Raw genomic sequence first — 19136 nt, forward strand, 5'->3', positions numbered from 1 at the left:
GTTTTTATGTGAACTTTATTCTACAATGTGTATACAGGTATTTAAATCTATTTACTTCTGGTTTTGTGATATTTTGCAGGTAGAGTCCTTCCTCAGAATGCACTTGGAGCTGCCCCAAACACTATCACCATTTCTGAAGGTGGTGCTATTGGGTCCAATCTCAACTCTGCAGCACAACAGACAGCCAACAAGATTGCTATCTCTCCACTGAAATCTCCAAATAAGGTTAGTTCTCTCTTCATTTCTCTCTCTGTAGAGGTTTGATACAACTGAGAGGCTTCGTAGGCGATTTCAGAGGGCATTTAAGAGTTAACCACATTTCTATGGGTATGGAGTGTCATATGTAGGCCAGACCAGGTATGAATGGTAGATTTCCTTCCCTTATAGCCAAAAGGGGAAAAAAAAAGCTGAATATTTAATCAAGCTTTCAAAATAACCCAGGTTTTGGAGATGGGGGTCTGTTTATTTACAGAAATTATAACATTCCAAGCTGCCAATTGGCTATTCGGGTATGACTGCAATAAACAACTCCAATCTAACATGGAATGAGATGAAGGCAAAGGTCATGATCAAAAGTTGTTCAACTCAATGCTGAGTCCAGAACACTGCAGTGCACCAATTTGAAAGATATGGTGCTGTTCCTTGAGCTTGCATCATAACCTCTGCCTTCATCTTGTACTGTGTGCCTTTTCTTCTCTGTTTTGTTTTGCTGGGTTGGTCTTGTTTTGTTTCTTTCTTTATCCCTTCATGTTGCATTCAGGCGGTTGCTATGCACTTTTTTTCCCCTTTTTTGGGTGGCTGGTTGGCAGGGAAATGATCCAACAATAGCTGCAGGCTGCATTTGGACTGGTCCATCTAGCTTGTCTCCATCAATTTGGACACAATTTTTGTTTCTTTACTACACCCATTACCACCCTCTTTGGCTGTTGCAACATGAAATATTTTGTCATTTAATGTCTCCTGCCATCCACCCTATCACAGACCCTTCTTTTTGTTGTTCTTGCCCCATCCCTCACCCATTGCCAGCACCAAACCTCCCCCCACCCCCACCAACTTCCACAGGCTTAAAATTTCTTAGATCTCTTTTTATCTTCAGTTCTGATGAAAGGTCATCTTGGCCTGAAATGTTAACTCCGTTTCCCTCCACAGATGCTGCCTGACCTGCTGAATAGTTCCAGTATTTTTTTTTAAATTTCAGATTTCCAGCATCCACAGTACTTTGCTTTTGTTTGCAAGTTTCATGCCTTTTTTTTTAAAAAAGCCTGCTTTTCTATTTACAACCAAAATGAATATCCTCATATTTCCCTCACATTACTACTCCACCTGCCACCTTGTCCACTCATTTAGCCTGCCTATATCTCCTTGCAGCCTCTTTATGAATTCCTCATCGCTTGCCTTCCGACCTAGCTTTGTATTGCCAACAAACGTAAGCCAAGAGACAGAGAACAATATATCTAAGGCGTAAATATAGATTGTAAATTGCTGAGGCCACAGCGCTGCTCTTTGCAGTACGCCATTAATCACAGCCTGTCAACTTGAAAATATGCCTACTCTTCACTTCCTGTTGGTTAACCAACCCTATATCCATATCCATGCTTGTATATCACCCCCAACTCCATGAGTTCTTATCTTGTATATTAACCTTTTGTGTAGCAGCTTATTGAATACCTTTTGAAAATCCAGTCTACATCTACTGTTTTCCCCTTTATCTGCGCTACCAGTTCTCAAAAAAAACTGTAAATTTGCCAAACAGGATTTTCCTCCTGTAAAATCACTTTTCTACCGGCATTGTTAAGACTTCCTTAGTAATAGATTCCCACACCTTCCCGATGACAGGTTAACTGACCTGTAATTTCCTGTTTTGTCTCCCCCTCCTTTCTTGAATAGCAGTGTTACATGTGCCAACTTCCAATCTGATGGGACTGTTCCAGAATTTTGGAAAGTCATAGCCAGCACATCCATTGCCTCTGTAGCTATCTCTTTTAGAGCACTAAGATGTAGGCCATCAGGTCCTGCGGATTTGTCAAATTTTAGTCCCTTGAGTTTCTCTCGTACTTTTTCTCTGCTGATATTAATTACCTTAATTCCCTCACTGGATCTTTCTCACTTAGTTTTTGTTTTTCAATCCATAATATAACAGGCCCTGATTTGAGAGAGGAAAGCAGAACGAGCTTTACAACAGTGGAAGTGAATGTTAGCTGTTTAATTCTTGTAACAGATCAGATTTTCAGTCAGCAGGCTTTTTTCAGAAATGGCTGCTTTTTGTAGCATCACCTCCTCATAAGGAGGAGGCTGGCTTACAGTTGGGCTTGTACACCTATTTTCATTTAGCGTTTTGAAAAAAGGAGCCCACATAGGGCTGCTATGCCAAGGATGAAAACACCACAGCCTCAACAGATTATGGAAACCCAGCAGCTGGAGGTGACCAGATTCTTTCGACAATTAAACTTGCTTCACCATCCTTTCTCACTGAACCCTGTCCACTGATGCCACTGTCTCTAGTTCCCTTGAATCCCAATAATGTTACTTCTAATTCAGTTGTTTGCTTGAGTTCTGACACTGGTCTTGCTCCCTGACCACATTTGTGATTTTAAAAAAAAGTTTTTAAAGAAGAGGAAAAAATGAAAAATAAAGGAACAGAAAGAGAGAGAATCAAACTGAATGAGAGGAGGATGCGGAGTGAAATGGCAGCAGAGAAGAAGAAAAAATGAAGTAATGGAGATGAAAATCACATGGTCAAGAAACAAAAGTAGACATGTTTAATCATTATTCTACCCTGCTCAGAAGTATTTTAATCATGTGACTGAGTTGCTATTTGGGGAGAAGCTGGAGTCATGTTCAAACATTGACTTTACTGGTTGAGCTATCCAATTGTTCATTGGAACTCTAGATGGAGTACTGTACAACAGAGTAAGGACAAGCAGCAAGACCTCATGCACCCCAGAGAAAACATCTTTTATTTGATCTTGCAGCAACACTGGAATTGTGAAGAATTTTCGAAGCTTAAACTCTACCTCCGTACTTCTTGATTGCTGAAAACACTCAGTACCAACTGTATTTAGAAGTGGCATGATTTAGGCCACATACTACTTTCTGTAATCTGTTGTAAAGCTCATTCTTCTGGTGATTTAGTTAAATCAGTTTGTTTTCCTTGTAAAATATTACAGCATTTTATGCAGGGAAGAGACTTGCAAACTAATTAAACTTTTAGCTAAACCCCTCACATTTAAGGGATGTTCTCTAAACTGAAACCTGAAACTATGCATTCTGTTATATATCATTTTAGCTTCGATCACCACTGGGAAAGCTATTTCGTCAGTAAACAACAATTTTGGAAATTGGTACTCAATGGGTTTATAATCTTCAGACATTTGGGCCCTATTCTTTAGATCATAACCTCTACCCTCATCTTGTTCCATGTGCTTTTTTTATCCTTTTTTTGTTTCACTAGGTTTCTAAAGCCCGCTGCCTCCACTTGCCATCCCCATCTTTAAAAACCTCCTCAACCATGCTTTTAGTCTACTCAATTTCCAATTTTTGAAGCAAGTTTGGATTTTTACTGCATTGAAGGCACTATATAAATACATGTTAATAGTGGAAAATATAATTGCCATGGCTTGATCATAACTTGCTATCAATTTTTCAAATTTTATATAAATTTGGAAGAAACCACAACAGTGATCTTATGGGAAGAGCAAACTTAATGGATCAATTAGTTTTCTTGTCTTCTAACCCAAACATCAAGTATTGTATTATATAAATGTTAATTGCAATTCTGGATGATTGTTGTAAACTCGTGCAATCTGTAATGTATTAAAAAACTTATTCTGTACACACTTCCTGTATGTAAAAACTTAGTTCCCATTGCCACTTGCATTAGCTTCTGCTTATCATAAATTTCTATGTTCATGTTTATAAACCAACACTGATGCCGTTGAATCTTTTTTTTGTCTCACCATTCCTTATCCTGTGCTTTAGAAAGCTTTCTGTGCTCCATCTCTACATCTGTCTCAGTAATTACTGCAAGTTTATCTACAACTACAAATAATGTTTTTTTATTCATGGGATGTGGGCGTTGCTAGCTAGACCAGCATTTATTGCCCATCCCTAATTGTTCTTGTTCAGAGGGCATTTAAGAGCCAACCACATTGCTGTGGGTCTGGAGTCACAGTTAAGGCCAGTTAAAGATGGCAGATTTCCTTCCTAAAGGACATTAGTGAACCAGATGGGTTTTTACAACAATGATTTCATGATCATCATTAGACTTTTAATACCAGATTTTTATTGAATTCAAATTCCACCATCTGCCGTGGTGGGATTTGAGCCCGGGTCCCCAGAACATTACCCTGGGTCTCTGGATTGTTCGTCCAGCAACAATACCACTATGCCATTGTCTCCCCTAAATGCGTTACCTTAAAATTGGGACTGAATTATAATCTCTATACCGTGGTCCAAAAGCTCCCCTATTCCTTTAACCTCATTTCACAATGAGCCTCCATTCGCCACATACATTGATATGTGAGATGGACTAGCTACGTATTAAAAGCTTTGCATGTTATTTGCACGTCCTGTCGTTTTCTGCAATGCCAAACTTTGGTAACACCCTAGTTGAAAGAAGACTATCTCCCGAATTACTATAAGCGGTGTCACAAGAGATCTGGTATTAAAACAAAAATGCTACTTTAAATGCAAAACCAATTTTAAAGCTAGCCCAGCAAAGAAAATTGTTTTCATTGCACAAATCATACAATTTTTGAGTTTTTTTATTTAAATGGCCTAGTAAGTAAACCGCTTAAAGGTTTTTGGGTAATGCAATTGTTTTTTGTCAGTTTGAGAATCCTGGTTTATAAAGTATACCATGATCTGTTTTTAACTGAACACTCTATGGACTTCCTGAGCAGACGGTGAAACCAGCTGCCCAAACACTAACTGTGGGAACAATGAATGCCACCCAGTTCAAAACCATCATTCCTCTGGCAACACCACCCAACGTTCAGCAGATACAAGTACCAGGCAGCAAGTTTCATTATGTGCGCCTAGTTACTGCAACGACAGCCAGTGGCTCCCCTCAGACGGTCAACTCCAGCTCCAGCACCAACACTCAACCCTTATCACAAGGTTTGATTCAAGAAAATTTAATTTTTGGAATTCTTTCTGAGTCGTGGAGTTTAATAACCAATATTAAAATATCTCTGAAATGTCAATTTTCTGATCTTGGAATTGGTTCGTGTCAGTATTAAGAATGAAAGCTTTCCTGCCAATAATTATAATGGTTACAAGGTTTGGAGGGAAAGGCTAATGGTAGATTTACAAGGAGTAGTAATAGTTTTATGTGAAGAGTAAGTGTTTTATTTGTAAACTCCATTTAGTAACCCATCCCTATGAACTATGTCTAGTTTAATCCCCATTCTGGCTGAGGTAGGCTCTGGCCTGCCTTCTTGTCCTACCCATAGTTTAAAAAAAATCACAGCACTTTGCCATGGTTCCACATATAATCCTTCAACTGTTTCTCTTCCAGAAAATTTATTTCAGAAAAATATGAAAACTTCTGGGGCTGCTTTTTCTACCTTGGAGGTGGGAACTGGGAACCTGGAGGTTTCCCTACATCATGCTCCTGCCTCCTGATCGGCAGTGCCCGCCGATGCTATTTTCATGATAGGGGAGGGAGTAGGAGACAGGTTGGAATTGGACCTGCCACCTATGGCAGCAGGCCAGAGGAGAAAGCGGAGGTTGACGGGCGCCTTGGTCTGGTTACAAGGCCTGCCTCCATTCCTTGGGACGTTGGCTTAGTCTGTGGATGTGAGCCCCCACTAACTCACACCTCATACCCCCTTCACACCCCTTCAACCCTTTCACCACTCCCCATGCCCACTTACCCACCTCCCTAAGCGCTCTCATCCAGCATTCCTTATGTACAGAACCTTTGAGCCCCATAATAACATTGGGAAGTCCAAAAGACTGGCGGATCATATCAAATAGCATGCCCCTTCCACTGTTTGCAACAGGAAAGGTACAGACCGTACCCAACCAGCCCGTCCTTGCAAAATCCAAAATACAGTGCCCAACATTAGGTGTGATTCCGCAATTGGATATTTACTAAATAATACTCAATGTGCCAAAAATTGTGCTGACAACCAATTTAAGATCGTCAGTTGGGCTCGCAGCATGGCGCGTTTGTGTGTACTGGAAGCTATATATATTCACACACAGAGCCCTGTTCTTTGCGGACAGAAAGAACATGTACACACATCATGCCTGTTTCAGCTAAACAAAATAAGTGATAGCCATTTGCTGACTCATTCCTCAGGGCAATGTCTTGATTAATCAGTGTCAAGTTGCCTGGTTTAAATTTCAAACACTGCTTGGCAGTTAACTATCAGTCACCATTAATTGGTGCATTCTCCATGGCAATGCCTCTACCAATCAGGCTCTACTTGCCAACCAATCAGACCTCTTATTCTTGCGATTGTCCTGATGAGTGCAAGACAAAAAAAGCTTTGACAAACTGTCTTTTTTTCAGCAATACATAAATTTTGTACGACCAAACAACTATAAATTAACATATAACATCTCAGGATCATGTGAAGTTGGCAGCACCTTGTGAACTCGCACCCCTATCCCACACTGCTGAAAATTGCTGATCACGGGAATGGGGCAGGAACCTCTGAATTGGATCATTTCGGCCAAGTTTTCCCATCTTTGTTCTGACACAGACAGGGGCATGAAAATCCAATTCTACTGCCTATTATAGTCAAATCTCTCCAGTATAAAAGGCACTTGAGGCATCATATTATATAATTTAGAAACATGGAAAGCTTTGTTTTATTTTTTATTTTGGTGCAGAACTTTCTGTAGTCTTCAAAATATTATTGTAGCTCTATGCTTTTAGAATTTGTAACAACAGGATTCACTATCATTGCTTTTCTGTGAAGTTCTTGGAACAGAGACAGTTATATATTCAGCCAGGAACATTTAAAATTGCAGGAACTGTTAAACATGTATTGTTTATTATCTCTTCCTCTGCTGATACACGTGTGCATGGTAGCCTCAAGTGGACAAAATGCAATTTTCAGCCCACTACAATTTCCAGAAATCATTTAAGCGCGAGCAAAAATGTGCCGTGTTTTGGAACATCTGTGCTCAATGTAATTAGTTTACTAATCTTGAGTTCTCAGTATTTGCTTCAATAATGTGGAGAGGTGCAAGCAGAGCAGGAAGGGTGGGGGAAAATGGAAGTTGTTCTCTAGCTTTTCTTGATGGGTTTAGATTGTTCCAAAATGGAACTTCATACTCTGAAACTCTGTTTGAAGCGCTCTAATCAAGTTTCCACCCCAGTCACTGCACTGAAATAGCCCTAACCCCCAAATTACATCCACCAAGATCAGAGTACATTATCCTTTATCCTCAACCTCTCTGCAGTCTTTGATACAGTCACTATCTGCCTCCAACACCTCAGCCCACCTCAATTGGAAAGGCCTGCTTGCTTCCTTTCACATGAATTTGATTGTAGGCAGAATATCTCTTAAAAAGGACTCCTCTTTCTGTCTTTGCACTGTTGCCTCAGGTGCCCCAAGGAACTGTCCTTCACCTTCTTTTCATCTATTTGATAGCTGTTGGTGACATCATCCACAGATGTTGTCCACTTCTACATGTATTCTGACAACACTCAAACCTAACTCTAAATCAGCTCTGCAACTTGCAGTAATCAGAGGCCATATCAGCACTGCACCCTTTACTGGGGACCTGGGACCTGTGTGAACAGGGTATTTTGACACAGCCGGTGGTAAGGGCTGAGTTGTTCAAATCCCAGAGGGAAACTTGAAACAATTGTCATAATCCATTTTTGCAATTTGTATGTTTCGAGATGCAGGCTTTGAATTCAGTAGAAATAAGACCGCTGAGTCTCGAGAAGGTTTTTTTATAAAACTAAATTAAACATTTATTAATACAAGAAAAATTGTAAGCACAAATACCTGTCTACAAAATTACTACTATAATTACAAAAATCCCCTAATCAATCTGACTCTCAGTTACATCCCTGTTAAGGCAACAGTAAAACTCAGATCTTAAAAGACCCCAGGCAAAGCACATTTGACTGTACAGATTCAAAAAGAAGGTTCATTGAAGACACAGTTGCAGGCATACAGGCTGGTTAGATCTTAAATGCCTCTGCCTTACACACACACATTCCTTTCTGTTTATGCCTAGATTTTCCTTTGAATGTAAATTTTCCATTGTACCACCAGACTTGTAACGTTACACCTCCTAACAATATTTTCATCCCACTAATTTTATTAGTAATATAAACACTGCTTGGCGTCTTCCAGCTAGATGCAAGATTTTACTCCCACTCTTGAATGCTTTATTCAACAAATGCAAATATACACCTTTAACACTTATGTTTCTAACTTCACCATGTTTATCTAATTACCATTTCAAACCTATTTCTTTCTATACATAAAAGCACCCAGACTAGCTGGCTTTAATCCAATTAAGACACAGACACTACTAAACTCTATTTAAAAAAAAACAATTTCCAATAACATTATAAACATTAATCTCTTCATGACAAGGGCAAGTGACTGTGAATCTTCTTAACCAACCAGATTGAGGAATCGTTAATGTGCTGCACTAAGTTTGAAAAGGGATGTATCAGAGTATTTAATGTAAAACAAAGTACAGAAAATGAAATAGAAGGAAAGATGAGACTGAGATGAAAAAGAAGAAAACATTTAAAATTAGTTACATTGTTAATTTTTCAAGATCGCCAACAATTTTTAAAATCTAAAGGAATTGTAAAAGTCAGAGAGACTGTTTTGCAGTTAATCAAATTTATCTCACGAACCTAAAATTTTGATTTTGGACAACAATGGCCCAATCCATAAAAGTGCATTGGTTTCAACACTGACATCACGGTATCCTTCCAGACAAAAAAGCATGCATCAACTATTATTCTGCACTTTCTAACCTTCAAATTCCTTTCTACATTGCCATATTTTTACTTATGAATGCTGAGCTATTGCCAAATAAAGAAAGTATAAATCTGGGCTGTCGTGCTAAAATCATACACCGCTCTGATCAGGCCACATTTTGAGTACTGCATTCATTTTTGTCATCAAAGCACAAGCCCTGAAAAGCATTATCAAGAAGGCTGTCAAGGCTGATTCTTCTGTCAAGACTGAGTTAAATGAAAAGGTCAGTCTTCAACCCTGAAAAGGGGTGATTAATAGGAGACCATTATAGAGATTGAAAGATGCTAAATGAACTTTAAAAAGAAAGTTATTCCTGAGTGCACGTGAAATTATTTCAGCACAAGGGCAAGAGAAGTAGAAGGCACAATCTGAATTAGTTCAAGGCGCGTTTGGATGCTGTGATGAAGGATCATTAGATTTGTATAGAAAGGGAAGCGTGGACACCTGACTGGATCGTCTCATCTACTCTTTGTAAACGCATGTATGTGAAATTATTACAAGTTCTCTTGAACCACAGTTGAACAAGGTTTTAAACCTCAATGGTTTCTTCATGCATATCTTCTGTTGGTGAAGCAGAGCAACTTTACTTTTTTTAAAAATTATTTTTAATCCTTTGTGCGTTTGAACTAGCAGTTTTCCAAAGCTACAAAAGTTGTTTCCACTCTGTATATTGCCAGTTATTATAAATTATATTCTGAGCAGCATATGATTTCATAGTTTTTTTGTGGGGTAAGAAGTGTTGTGTAAAATTATAATATATTTAAAGTAAGTTATCTACCTTGTCCTGTTCTATAACACATTTCAACTTCTCTCAAGCAGCTAAGACAGTTGTACTGAATCCACAAGTTCGTATGTCTGTCCCAATTGCACCAGCACAGGGCATAAAAAATGTGAGTAATAAGCCAAAAGTTATTATATAGTTTGCCTTTACATCTATTGTAATGTCAGCCACATCACTAACAAACTGGCATTCCAATAACTGTTCACTGGTTTAATACTCATGAAGTTTTGTAAAATAGTGCCGCTTTGTTTGATCCAGCATTTGTAAACACAATACAACATATTTAAAATGTTAACTATAAATTTGTCTGTCATCACATCGTTACACCATCATTTCTTTTAAGAGATCTGTCTGTTCCATGTGCCGCTTGTCCCTTGTTCTTTTGCCAATCGTGTTAAATTTCTGTCATCTAGTTACTGATCTTTTTTGCCACTGGTAGCAGTTTCTCCTTATTTACTCAATTAAAACCTTTGCCATTTTGAACACTTGCGTAAATTTTTTCCTTAACCTTCTTTGTTCTGAAAACGACCCCAATTTCTCTAGTCACTCCACATAATGGAAACCTTTCATCCCTGATCATTCTAGTAAATCTTTTCTGCATCCTGTCAAAGGTTTTGACATTCATACTAAAGTGCGATGCCCAGAATTAGCCACAATACTCCAGCTGGGTCCTAACCAATGATTTATAAAGATTTACCATAACTTCCTTGTTTTTGAAGAAATGAACAAATATTTTGCTTCTGTGTTCACAATAAAGGATACAAAAAACACTCCAGTATTAGCTGCAAATCAGGAGGTGAATGGGAGAAAGGAACTTGGTGATATTTAAATCACTAGGGAAACGGTACTGAGCAAATTGTTGAAGCTGTAGGCTAGCAAGTCTCCGGGTCCCGATGGACTACATCCAAGGGTCTTAAAAGAGGTGACTAATGAGGTAATTGATACACTGGTGTTAATTTTCCAAAATTCATTAGATTCTGGAAAGGTTCCACCAGATTGGAATGTAGCAAATATAACCCCTCTATTCAAGAAGGGAGGGAGGCAGAAAACAGGAAACTATAGGCCGGTTAGCTTGACATCTGTCGTGGGGAAGTCAATAGAATCAATCATTAAGGAGGTCAAAGCTGGGTACTTAGAAGAGCTCAAGGCAATAGGGAAGAGTCAGCACGGTTTTGTGAAAGGAAAATCATGTTTAACTAATTTATTAGTGTTTTTGATGGAATAGCATGCACAATGGATAATGGGGAGCCTGTAGACGTACTCTACTTGGATTTCCAGAAAGCATTTGATAAGATGCCATGTCAAAGATTATTTCAGAAAATAAAAGTGCATGGTATAGTGGGTAACATATTAGCATGGATAGAACATTGGCTGGCTGGCAGAAAGCAGAGAGTGTGCATAAATGGGTCTTTTTCTGATTGACAGGTTTGACGAGTGGAGTCTCACAGGGGTCTGTACTGGGGCCTCAGTTTTTTACGATTTACATTAATGACTTCGATGAGGGGAGTGAAGACAAGGTAACTAAATTTGCAGGTGACACGAAGATAAGTAGGAAAATAGGAATGTTGTGAAGAGGACATGAGGTGGTAGATGGATATAGATAGGTTGAGTGAGTGGGCAAAGATCTGGCAGATGGAGTTTAATGTGGGAAAATGTAAAGCTGTTCACTTTGGCAGGAAGAACATAAAGGCGAGTATTACTTAAATGGAGAACGGCTACATAATTCTGAGGTGCAGAGGGATCTAGGTGTTCTAGTATGAGTCACAAAAAGTTAGTATGCAGGCACATAGTAAGTAATTAAGAAGGCTCATGGAATACTATCCTTTATTACAAGAGAGATTGAACATAAAAGTAAGGACGTTATGCTTCAGTTATTCAGGGCATTGGTGAGACTGCACCTCAAATACTGTGTGCAGTTTTGGTCTCCTTATTTAAGGAAGGATGTCAGTGCATTGGAGGCGGTTCAAAGGAGGTTTACAAGATTGATACCTGGAATGAGTGGGTTGTCTTATGAGGAAAGGTTGGACAGACTTGGCTTGTTTCCACTGGAGTTGATAAGAGTGAGGGGTGATTTGATAGAAGTATACAGGATCCTGAAGGGTCTTGACAAGGTGGATATGGAAAGGATGTTTCCTCTTGTGGGTGAGTCCAGAACTAGGAGCATTGTTTTATAATTAGGGGTTGCCCTTTTAGGACAGAGATGAGGAGAAATTTTTTCTCAGAGGGTTATGCGACTTTTGAATTCTCTGACTGAGAAGGCAGTGGAGGCGGGGTCATTGAATATTTTTAAGGCAGAGGTAGATAGATTCTTGTTAGGCAAGGGCGTCAAAGATTATCAAGGTGAGATGGGAACGTGGAAATTGAAACACAAGATCATCAGCCATGACCTTATTGAATGGCGGAGCAGGCTCGAGGAGCCAAATGGTCTACTCCTGTTCCTATTTCTTATGTTCTTATACTCTATACCTTTGTCTATAAAGCCTAGAATCCCAGATACCTTTTTGACAACCATCTCAACTTGTCATGCTGTCATGCCACCTTCAAAAATTTGTGCACATAACACCCCTATCTGTTCCTGCACCCTTTAAGATCATACAATTCAGTTTATGTCTTTCCTCACTCTTCCAAGCAAAATTATTTCACTGTGTTAATTTCATTTGTCATGTGTCTGCTCCTTTTATCAGTTTGTGCATGTCCTATTGAATTCTGAGAGTTCCCTCCTTGCTATTGACTCCCATTTCCAAATTTCATGTCATCTGCAAGCTTTGAAACTTTATTGAAGTTCGTGTCATTAATGTATATCAAAGAGAACGGTTGTCCTAACACCATCCTGTGGGGATGGTGGTTGGGGGTGGGGTGGGGAGGGGTGGCGATGGTTGGGGGGGCAGCACTCCATGTTTCCCTTCAGTCTGAAATGCCTTTCCATTACTTTTTCCCTCCACTTTGTGCACCTGTTTTCTTAAGTCTGTGAAGTGATTGGATGTAATCATTAATAGTTATTGCAAACCTCTCCTAAAATGAAAATTCTTTGGTCCTTGCTGAAGTTTCCTTTAATGCGGGCAGATAAATTCAAACCCAAATTAATCTAACACTTAATTTAAAAAAAAAACGCTTTTGAGTTTGATTGTGTACAAACCAAACCTAACTTTCTATTTCGCAGCGGCTGGTATTCAAACTTTAAGACCCACCTTTTTTTTTAAATTCTGGCTTTAGGTGGTTCCTAAACCCATCGGCAGCACTACACAAATAGTTACCACCAGCCAGCCCCAACAGAGACTCATTATGCCTGCAACTGCACTGCCACAGATCCAGCCTAATTTAACAAATCTCCCACCAGGCACTGTTCTGGCACCAGCGCCTGGAACTGGCAGCATGGGCTATGCAGTTGTCCCAGCTCAATACGTTACACAGGCAAGTGGAAGAATTACTTTGCTAGGACTTTCAGAAATTAAGTTGTTTTCATAAATATAAGATGAATGTAACCTAATTCAGTTGTTTGCTTTAAAAACCCAAGGCTGCTTTTATACCATGCAAGGTTCTGTTATAGCGCTGTTGGATTACGCTGCATCATACAGTCTGCTGCAACTGGGAATTAAACCTACTGAGGTTTGCTGAGGGCTATGCCCAAAGGACAGGTGCAACTATTGGGTTTATGTGGTATAAAAGCAGCTATAAAACTATATTTGTAATCATGATTCACTAATTATTTACGTTTTTCCCTGGTATTGTGTATCTGTGATCTGAAGAACAATGGCTTTAGCTCGCAGTAGGTACTGGTCCTTGCCTTGAAAGCAAAAGAAAATGTTTGTTAATTCACCGAGCACTGATTATCATGCTGTGGTAAACAACACGTTTCGATTAGAATATCATCCTGTCATTGATTGCACCTGATAATTACAGGCTTTTTAGTTTTTCTGTATCCATAAATATCTTTATTTAAGAAAAAAGAATGAGAGTTTAAAAAAACTGCAAATCTGAAATGATGGGATGGAATCATACAGATCCTTAGCATCTGTGAAGAGAGTATTTCAGGTAAGATGCTTCATCAGTTTTGGTAATGTTCCAGTATTTACGTAAAGCTACTGACCTCTTTTAAGCTTGAAGATAACCCATCATTCCTTTGAATTATTATTCCATCTACAGAACAGCATTTTTCAAATTCTTCACTCTAATCCTGTAACTCTTCAATAATTAGTATATATAATAATTGAACAGCTCATGTATAGCAGATGTCAACAAATGACTCAGTGGTAACACTCTGACCTCTAAATCAGAAAGTTGTGGTTTCAAGCTTCACTCCAAAGACTTCAGCACAAAGTCTTGGCTGATTACAACCATGCAGCATTCCCTCAGTACTGTACAAATGCCATCTTTGAAATGAGACATTAAACCGAGGTCTAACAGTCTCCCTTGAGTGGACATAAAAGGTCTTGTGCCACTACTTGGCCCTGTATCCTGGCCAATATTTATCCCTCAACCAACAATTTCAATCACCAGATAACCTGATTTTTTTTTATCACCTTGCTTTTTGTGAGACCTTGCTGTGTGAAAATTGGCTATAGCATTTCCTCCATTACTACACTTCTGAAGTATTTCATTGGCTGTAAAGTGCTTTAGATGCCCTGAAATCATGAAGAGCACTATATAAATTAATAATTTCTTTCAATTCTTGATTGACAAATTACATTGACCAGTTGGATCAGGATTCCATTCTCCCTATTATTGAAGTGTACGCAAGTGAATGTGCCCTGATTCCTAGATTTATAAGTGTTCTCTAATGTTAATCGAAGCCATGGAGCCCGGAAGATCCCAGGTTTCACTGCTGATCTCAGCAAAGAGAGCTACTGTGATGCTACAAATAGCATTAATGCCCCTGGTTATGAAAAGGAAACATTATTCAGGTTTCCCACCACTCTGTGTCTGCTCATGGAAAGTGAATACAGATCAAGAGATGACAGAATGGGGGGCCCCTGTGATCTTTACAGCAGCTGAATAGTTGTTTTAATTCATACATTAAGATACCCAGTATTACATTATCCTTGAGAAGGGAGAAGAAAACTGAGAAGCATTATCATTTTCCCTAAAAGTACATTGAAGTAATGCTTCATAGAAACTATGTTTGGTTTGATAATGCACTTATAAGTAATTTTTTAACTATTTTGGGGCATTTAAAATGTTAGTAAATTGATGCGCAAAGTGACAAAATATGCAACAAGTTATTTAATTTTTTCTTTCATTAGTTACAACAGACGTCATATGTTTCAATATCCAGTAACAATGGGTTTTCTGGAACATCCAATGTTCAGACTCAAGCAAAACTACCAATCAATGGGTAAGTCATTAAAAAAAACTTAATGTTAGCATGTATAATGATTGCAGAGTTACATAGAATTACATTGAATATGCAGTACAGTAATAAGCCATTCGGCCCAACCAGTCCTTGTTAGCATTTATGCCCCACTTGAGCCTCCTCCCATCCTCACTCACCTAATGTTATATCAGTATTTCCCCTCTATTTCCTTCTCCCTCATGCTTATCTAGCCTTGAGATGCATTTGTGGTAGGGACTTCCACAGTCTCACCACTCCATGTAAAATCATTTTGTGCTGAATTTCCTAATGGATTTCGTGGTGACTTTCTTGATGGCCACTAGTTTTGCTTATCCCCAATGGAAAAGTTCTCTGTGTCTATTCTATCAAAATCTAACATAAATTTAAAAACCTTCATTTGGTCACCCCTCAGATTTCTATCAAGAGAAAAGAGACCCAGCCTATTCATCATTTCCTGATGGGTATAGCCTCACATCATCCTTGTAAATCATCTTCTCACTCTCTCCAGTGTATCTATCCATTTTATACTGTACCAACCAGAATGCACAGTGTAAGTGTGGTCTAACCAAGGTTCAATGATTGTGGAACTCTACCACAGGAAGTGGTTGAGGTGAATAGTATAATGCCAAATACATCTAATGCATAACTTATTCATTTTACAATTCTAAACTTTGAGAGATGAAATCCCAGTGCCTGGTTTGCTTTTTTATACCCTTATCGTTATTTTGTGATTTGTGTATTTGCATTCCAAGATCCCTTTGCTTCTCCATCCCACTTAGATTATTCTCTTCCAAATAAATTATGACCTAGTTATTTTTCTTACCAAAATATAATGCCTGACATTTGTGTTGAAATTAATTTGCTAATTATATACAAATTCTGCAAGTTACCAATGTTGTCTTGTAATTTATTGCTTTCCCCCTCAGTATTGGCCATTCCCGCACCACAGCTACCCCTCCCTGCCAACCTGCTGTCACCATAATCTTATAAATTGTATTTTTTGATACCAAAGTCTAAATGATTGATATAAATTGTGAACAACCGTGGTTCCACACTGATCAAAGTTCTGCTGTTGACTTCCTTGAACCTAAGTTTCAGGTTTCTTTTATTTTTCAGCTTATCTGTACATTAAAATAATGTATTGATGGGCAGTGGAAACTTGCCTGTGTTAACTGATATAATTCTGGCCACTAGGCTTTCTGTATTCATCATCTTTAGTTAAAGTACTATCAATACAAATGTCTTTTCTTCCTCCTCATAAGATTTTGGCAAAGCAGAACATAAATGTAATCCTACCGACCACTTGAAGGGAAGGAAAATTTAGGAATATGAGTTTAATATATTGATGTTTCACTCTCTTCTAAATTATTAACTTGAACTGCATTTATGAAGCGCTTTCACATTTGTGGCCTTAAGTCAGGTCATTTGGTGACTCAAAAATTTCAATGACTTTTCTAGCTGTAATTCATGAAATCTTCACTCCTGTTGAGACAATATCAGCTTGTTAGATGTGGGCCTTTACTGAAACACTTGCTTTAATCATCAGTGTTGCCTCTGATTTGAGGAAACAATTCCATACTTTTATAATGCCTTCAGTTAGATTTCTTTTAAGAAAAATTAAGGTAAGACCACCAATTTGAGCAAACTGTACATTGTATTAATTTGTATGAAGAGCAGTCTGCATACCCATCTTAATCCCAAAAATTCCTTGGGTGTTGAAATTAATTCTGCTTTGTTAAACACAATTCCTACATTAAGCAAAGTGTCACTGTTTATCAGTCAGTTAAGTTAACTTTATTTTTCTTTCTTCTTTCTCTCTTCACCTCTTTTTCTTTTATGTAGGTCATCAGCATCAGAATCAGGATCGCGGCCTAGGAAACCTTGTAATTGTACAAAGTCTCAGTGCCTCAAGCTGTAAGTAAGATGTTTTCAGTCATCCTGCCAAACACTGATGTCCGATTTTCATAAAGCATCTTATTGAAACGCCCCACCACCCCAACCCACACCACAACTTCAAGTACTGTGAAATATCTTCAGTTTTAAATGCACTACCTTTTAATGAGTGGGTGATGAACTGCCTGTGTATCACCTCTGGCACCTGGTTTTACATCCATCCCAGACTAACAGGATAGTCTTCTCTTAATGCTCCAGTGGGGAAGGAGTTGGGAACTGTTGAACCAGTTCTTGAGCAATGTTCCCTCTAATATTTTTTGTGTAGTGCCTAGCCGATTCATTTAAGTGCGCAGTACTTTTATATTTATTTGCATGGCTGGTATTCAGTGCTTGGAACTTTTGTGCTGCTGTACAACTGCACAGTTTAGGAGAATATTGTTCCTAAACAAAAATCTACAATGCGGCCTTGATAACGACACTTGAGAAGTTGCAACATGCTTGGGAAGAGACAGTACGCTGTTAGTTTTTGAGGAGTGTCGTCGGCCTCTATTTAAGGATGATATACTCAGGGTTTCTGTCATGGTCTTTATGTGACTGAACAGGCAGATTTTTGGGCTGCAAATCTTTGGGCACGTGGGGCATCCCACGAGGTAGGGAGACCTGGAGTGCAGGATTTGCTTCCTTTTCTGCCTTTTCTTTCCTTCTCTGCCACCGCTTTGCCTCATCATTAAGGTGTTTGGACTCAAAGCGTGATGCAACCTGATGGACAAGTTGTCACCGTTTTGAATGTTTAGTAGCAAGCTCCTCCCAGTCATTAATGCCAATGCTGCCACACTTCAAGCAAAGCTTCAAATTGTCTTTGAAGTGTTTTCTTTGTTCCTTCCTGGAATACTGGCCATTTGAAAGTTGAGAAAACAGGACCTGTCAGGGGAGATGCTTTTCAGGGGTGTAACTATCAGGGGGAACTAAAGGATATCACATTTTGGATTTGCAGAAGGCATTCAATAAGGTATTACATAAGAGGTTGTACACAAGATTAGGGCTCATGAGATTAGAGGTGATACATTAACATGGATTGAGAATTAGTTAGTAGACTGAAAGTAGGAATTAACAGGATATTTTCAGGTTAGCAAGTTGTAACTAGCAGAGTACTGCAAGCATCAGGATTTGGGCCTCAGTTACAATCTCTATTAGTGACTTAGATGAGGAAACTGAGTCATGAAGTATACAGTGAGGCAGACGCAAAGAGGCAGCTGAAGAGTGTCTATGGGTTGAGGAAGTGGGAAAAAACATGGCAGATGGAATAAAATGTGGTGTAGTGTGAAGTTATCCACTTCAGTATGAAAAAAATAAAGAAGCAACATTTTTTTTTGAATGGTGAAAGACTGGAAAATATTTGAATTCAGTGGTATCTGAGTGTCCTTGTCAATCACAGAAAGTTAACATGCAGGTACAGCAAGCAATTAGGAAGGCAAATAATATGTTAGCTTTTGTTGCAAAGAAATTGGAATAGAAGAGAAAAGCAGTCTCCCTCCAATTATACAGAGCTTTGATGAGGCCACATCTCGCATTCTGGATGCTCCCTCCTAAGAGGGAATGCAACAATGTTCACCAGACTGGATCCTGGGATGAGGGGATTGTTCTATGAGGAGAAGTTAGAAGAATGTTAGGTGATCTCATAGAAACATGTAAAATTCTTCAGGGGTTTGATGTGAGAGAGGCTGAGAAAATGTTTCCCTGGCTGAGGAATATATAACACAGATTCACAGCTTTAGAAAAAAGGGTCAACAATTTAGGACTGAGGTGAAGAGAAACTTCTTAATTCAAAGGGCCATGAATTTTGGAAACTCTCTACCTCAGAGAGCTGTGGATGCTTGATCGTTGTGTATATTCGAGATAGAGGTTGATAGATTTTGGGGTTTTTAAGAGAATATGTAGGTTAGGTAGAAGATCAGCCATGATCTCGTGAATGGCAGAACAGGCCTGAAGGGTCAAATGGCCTAGCCAAGCTCCTATTTCTGAGGGGTGCACAAAGTGACTGTAAAGGGATATAGACTGGTTAAGTGGTTGGAAAGAAGGTGGGAAATTGAGTATAATGTGGGGAAGTATGAAAGCTCATTTAGATAAGAAAGATGAAAAAGCAGGATATTAAAAGGTGAGA

The 19136-nt window shown here is 38.8% G+C and overlaps 1 protein-coding gene across 5 annotated transcripts in view; it reads left to right on the plus strand.

The window, feature by feature from the left end:
• Positions 1–19136, plus strand: part of lin54 (lin-54 DREAM MuvB core complex component) — a 107017-nt gene that overhangs the window by 39018 nt on the left and 48863 nt on the right. For all 5 annotated transcript variants that reach the window (XM_041185228.1, XM_041185232.1, XM_041185231.1 and 2 more), the window contains 6 exons: positions 80–225; positions 4902–5118; positions 9792–9862; positions 12967–13164; positions 14994–15085; positions 16925–16996. In XM_041185228.1, the coding sequence (XP_041041162.1) occupies positions 80–225; positions 4902–5118; positions 9792–9862; positions 12967–13164; positions 14994–15085; positions 16925–16996 (796 nt within the window). The remainder of the gene's footprint in view (positions 1–79; positions 226–4901; positions 5119–9791; positions 9863–12966; positions 13165–14993; positions 15086–16924; positions 16997–19136) is intronic.

Source organism: Carcharodon carcharias, chromosome 1 (assembly GCF_017639515.1).
Source record: "Carcharodon carcharias isolate sCarCar2 chromosome 1, sCarCar2.pri, whole genome shotgun sequence".
NCBI lineage: Eukaryota > Metazoa > Chordata > Chondrichthyes > Lamniformes > Lamnidae > Carcharodon > Carcharodon carcharias.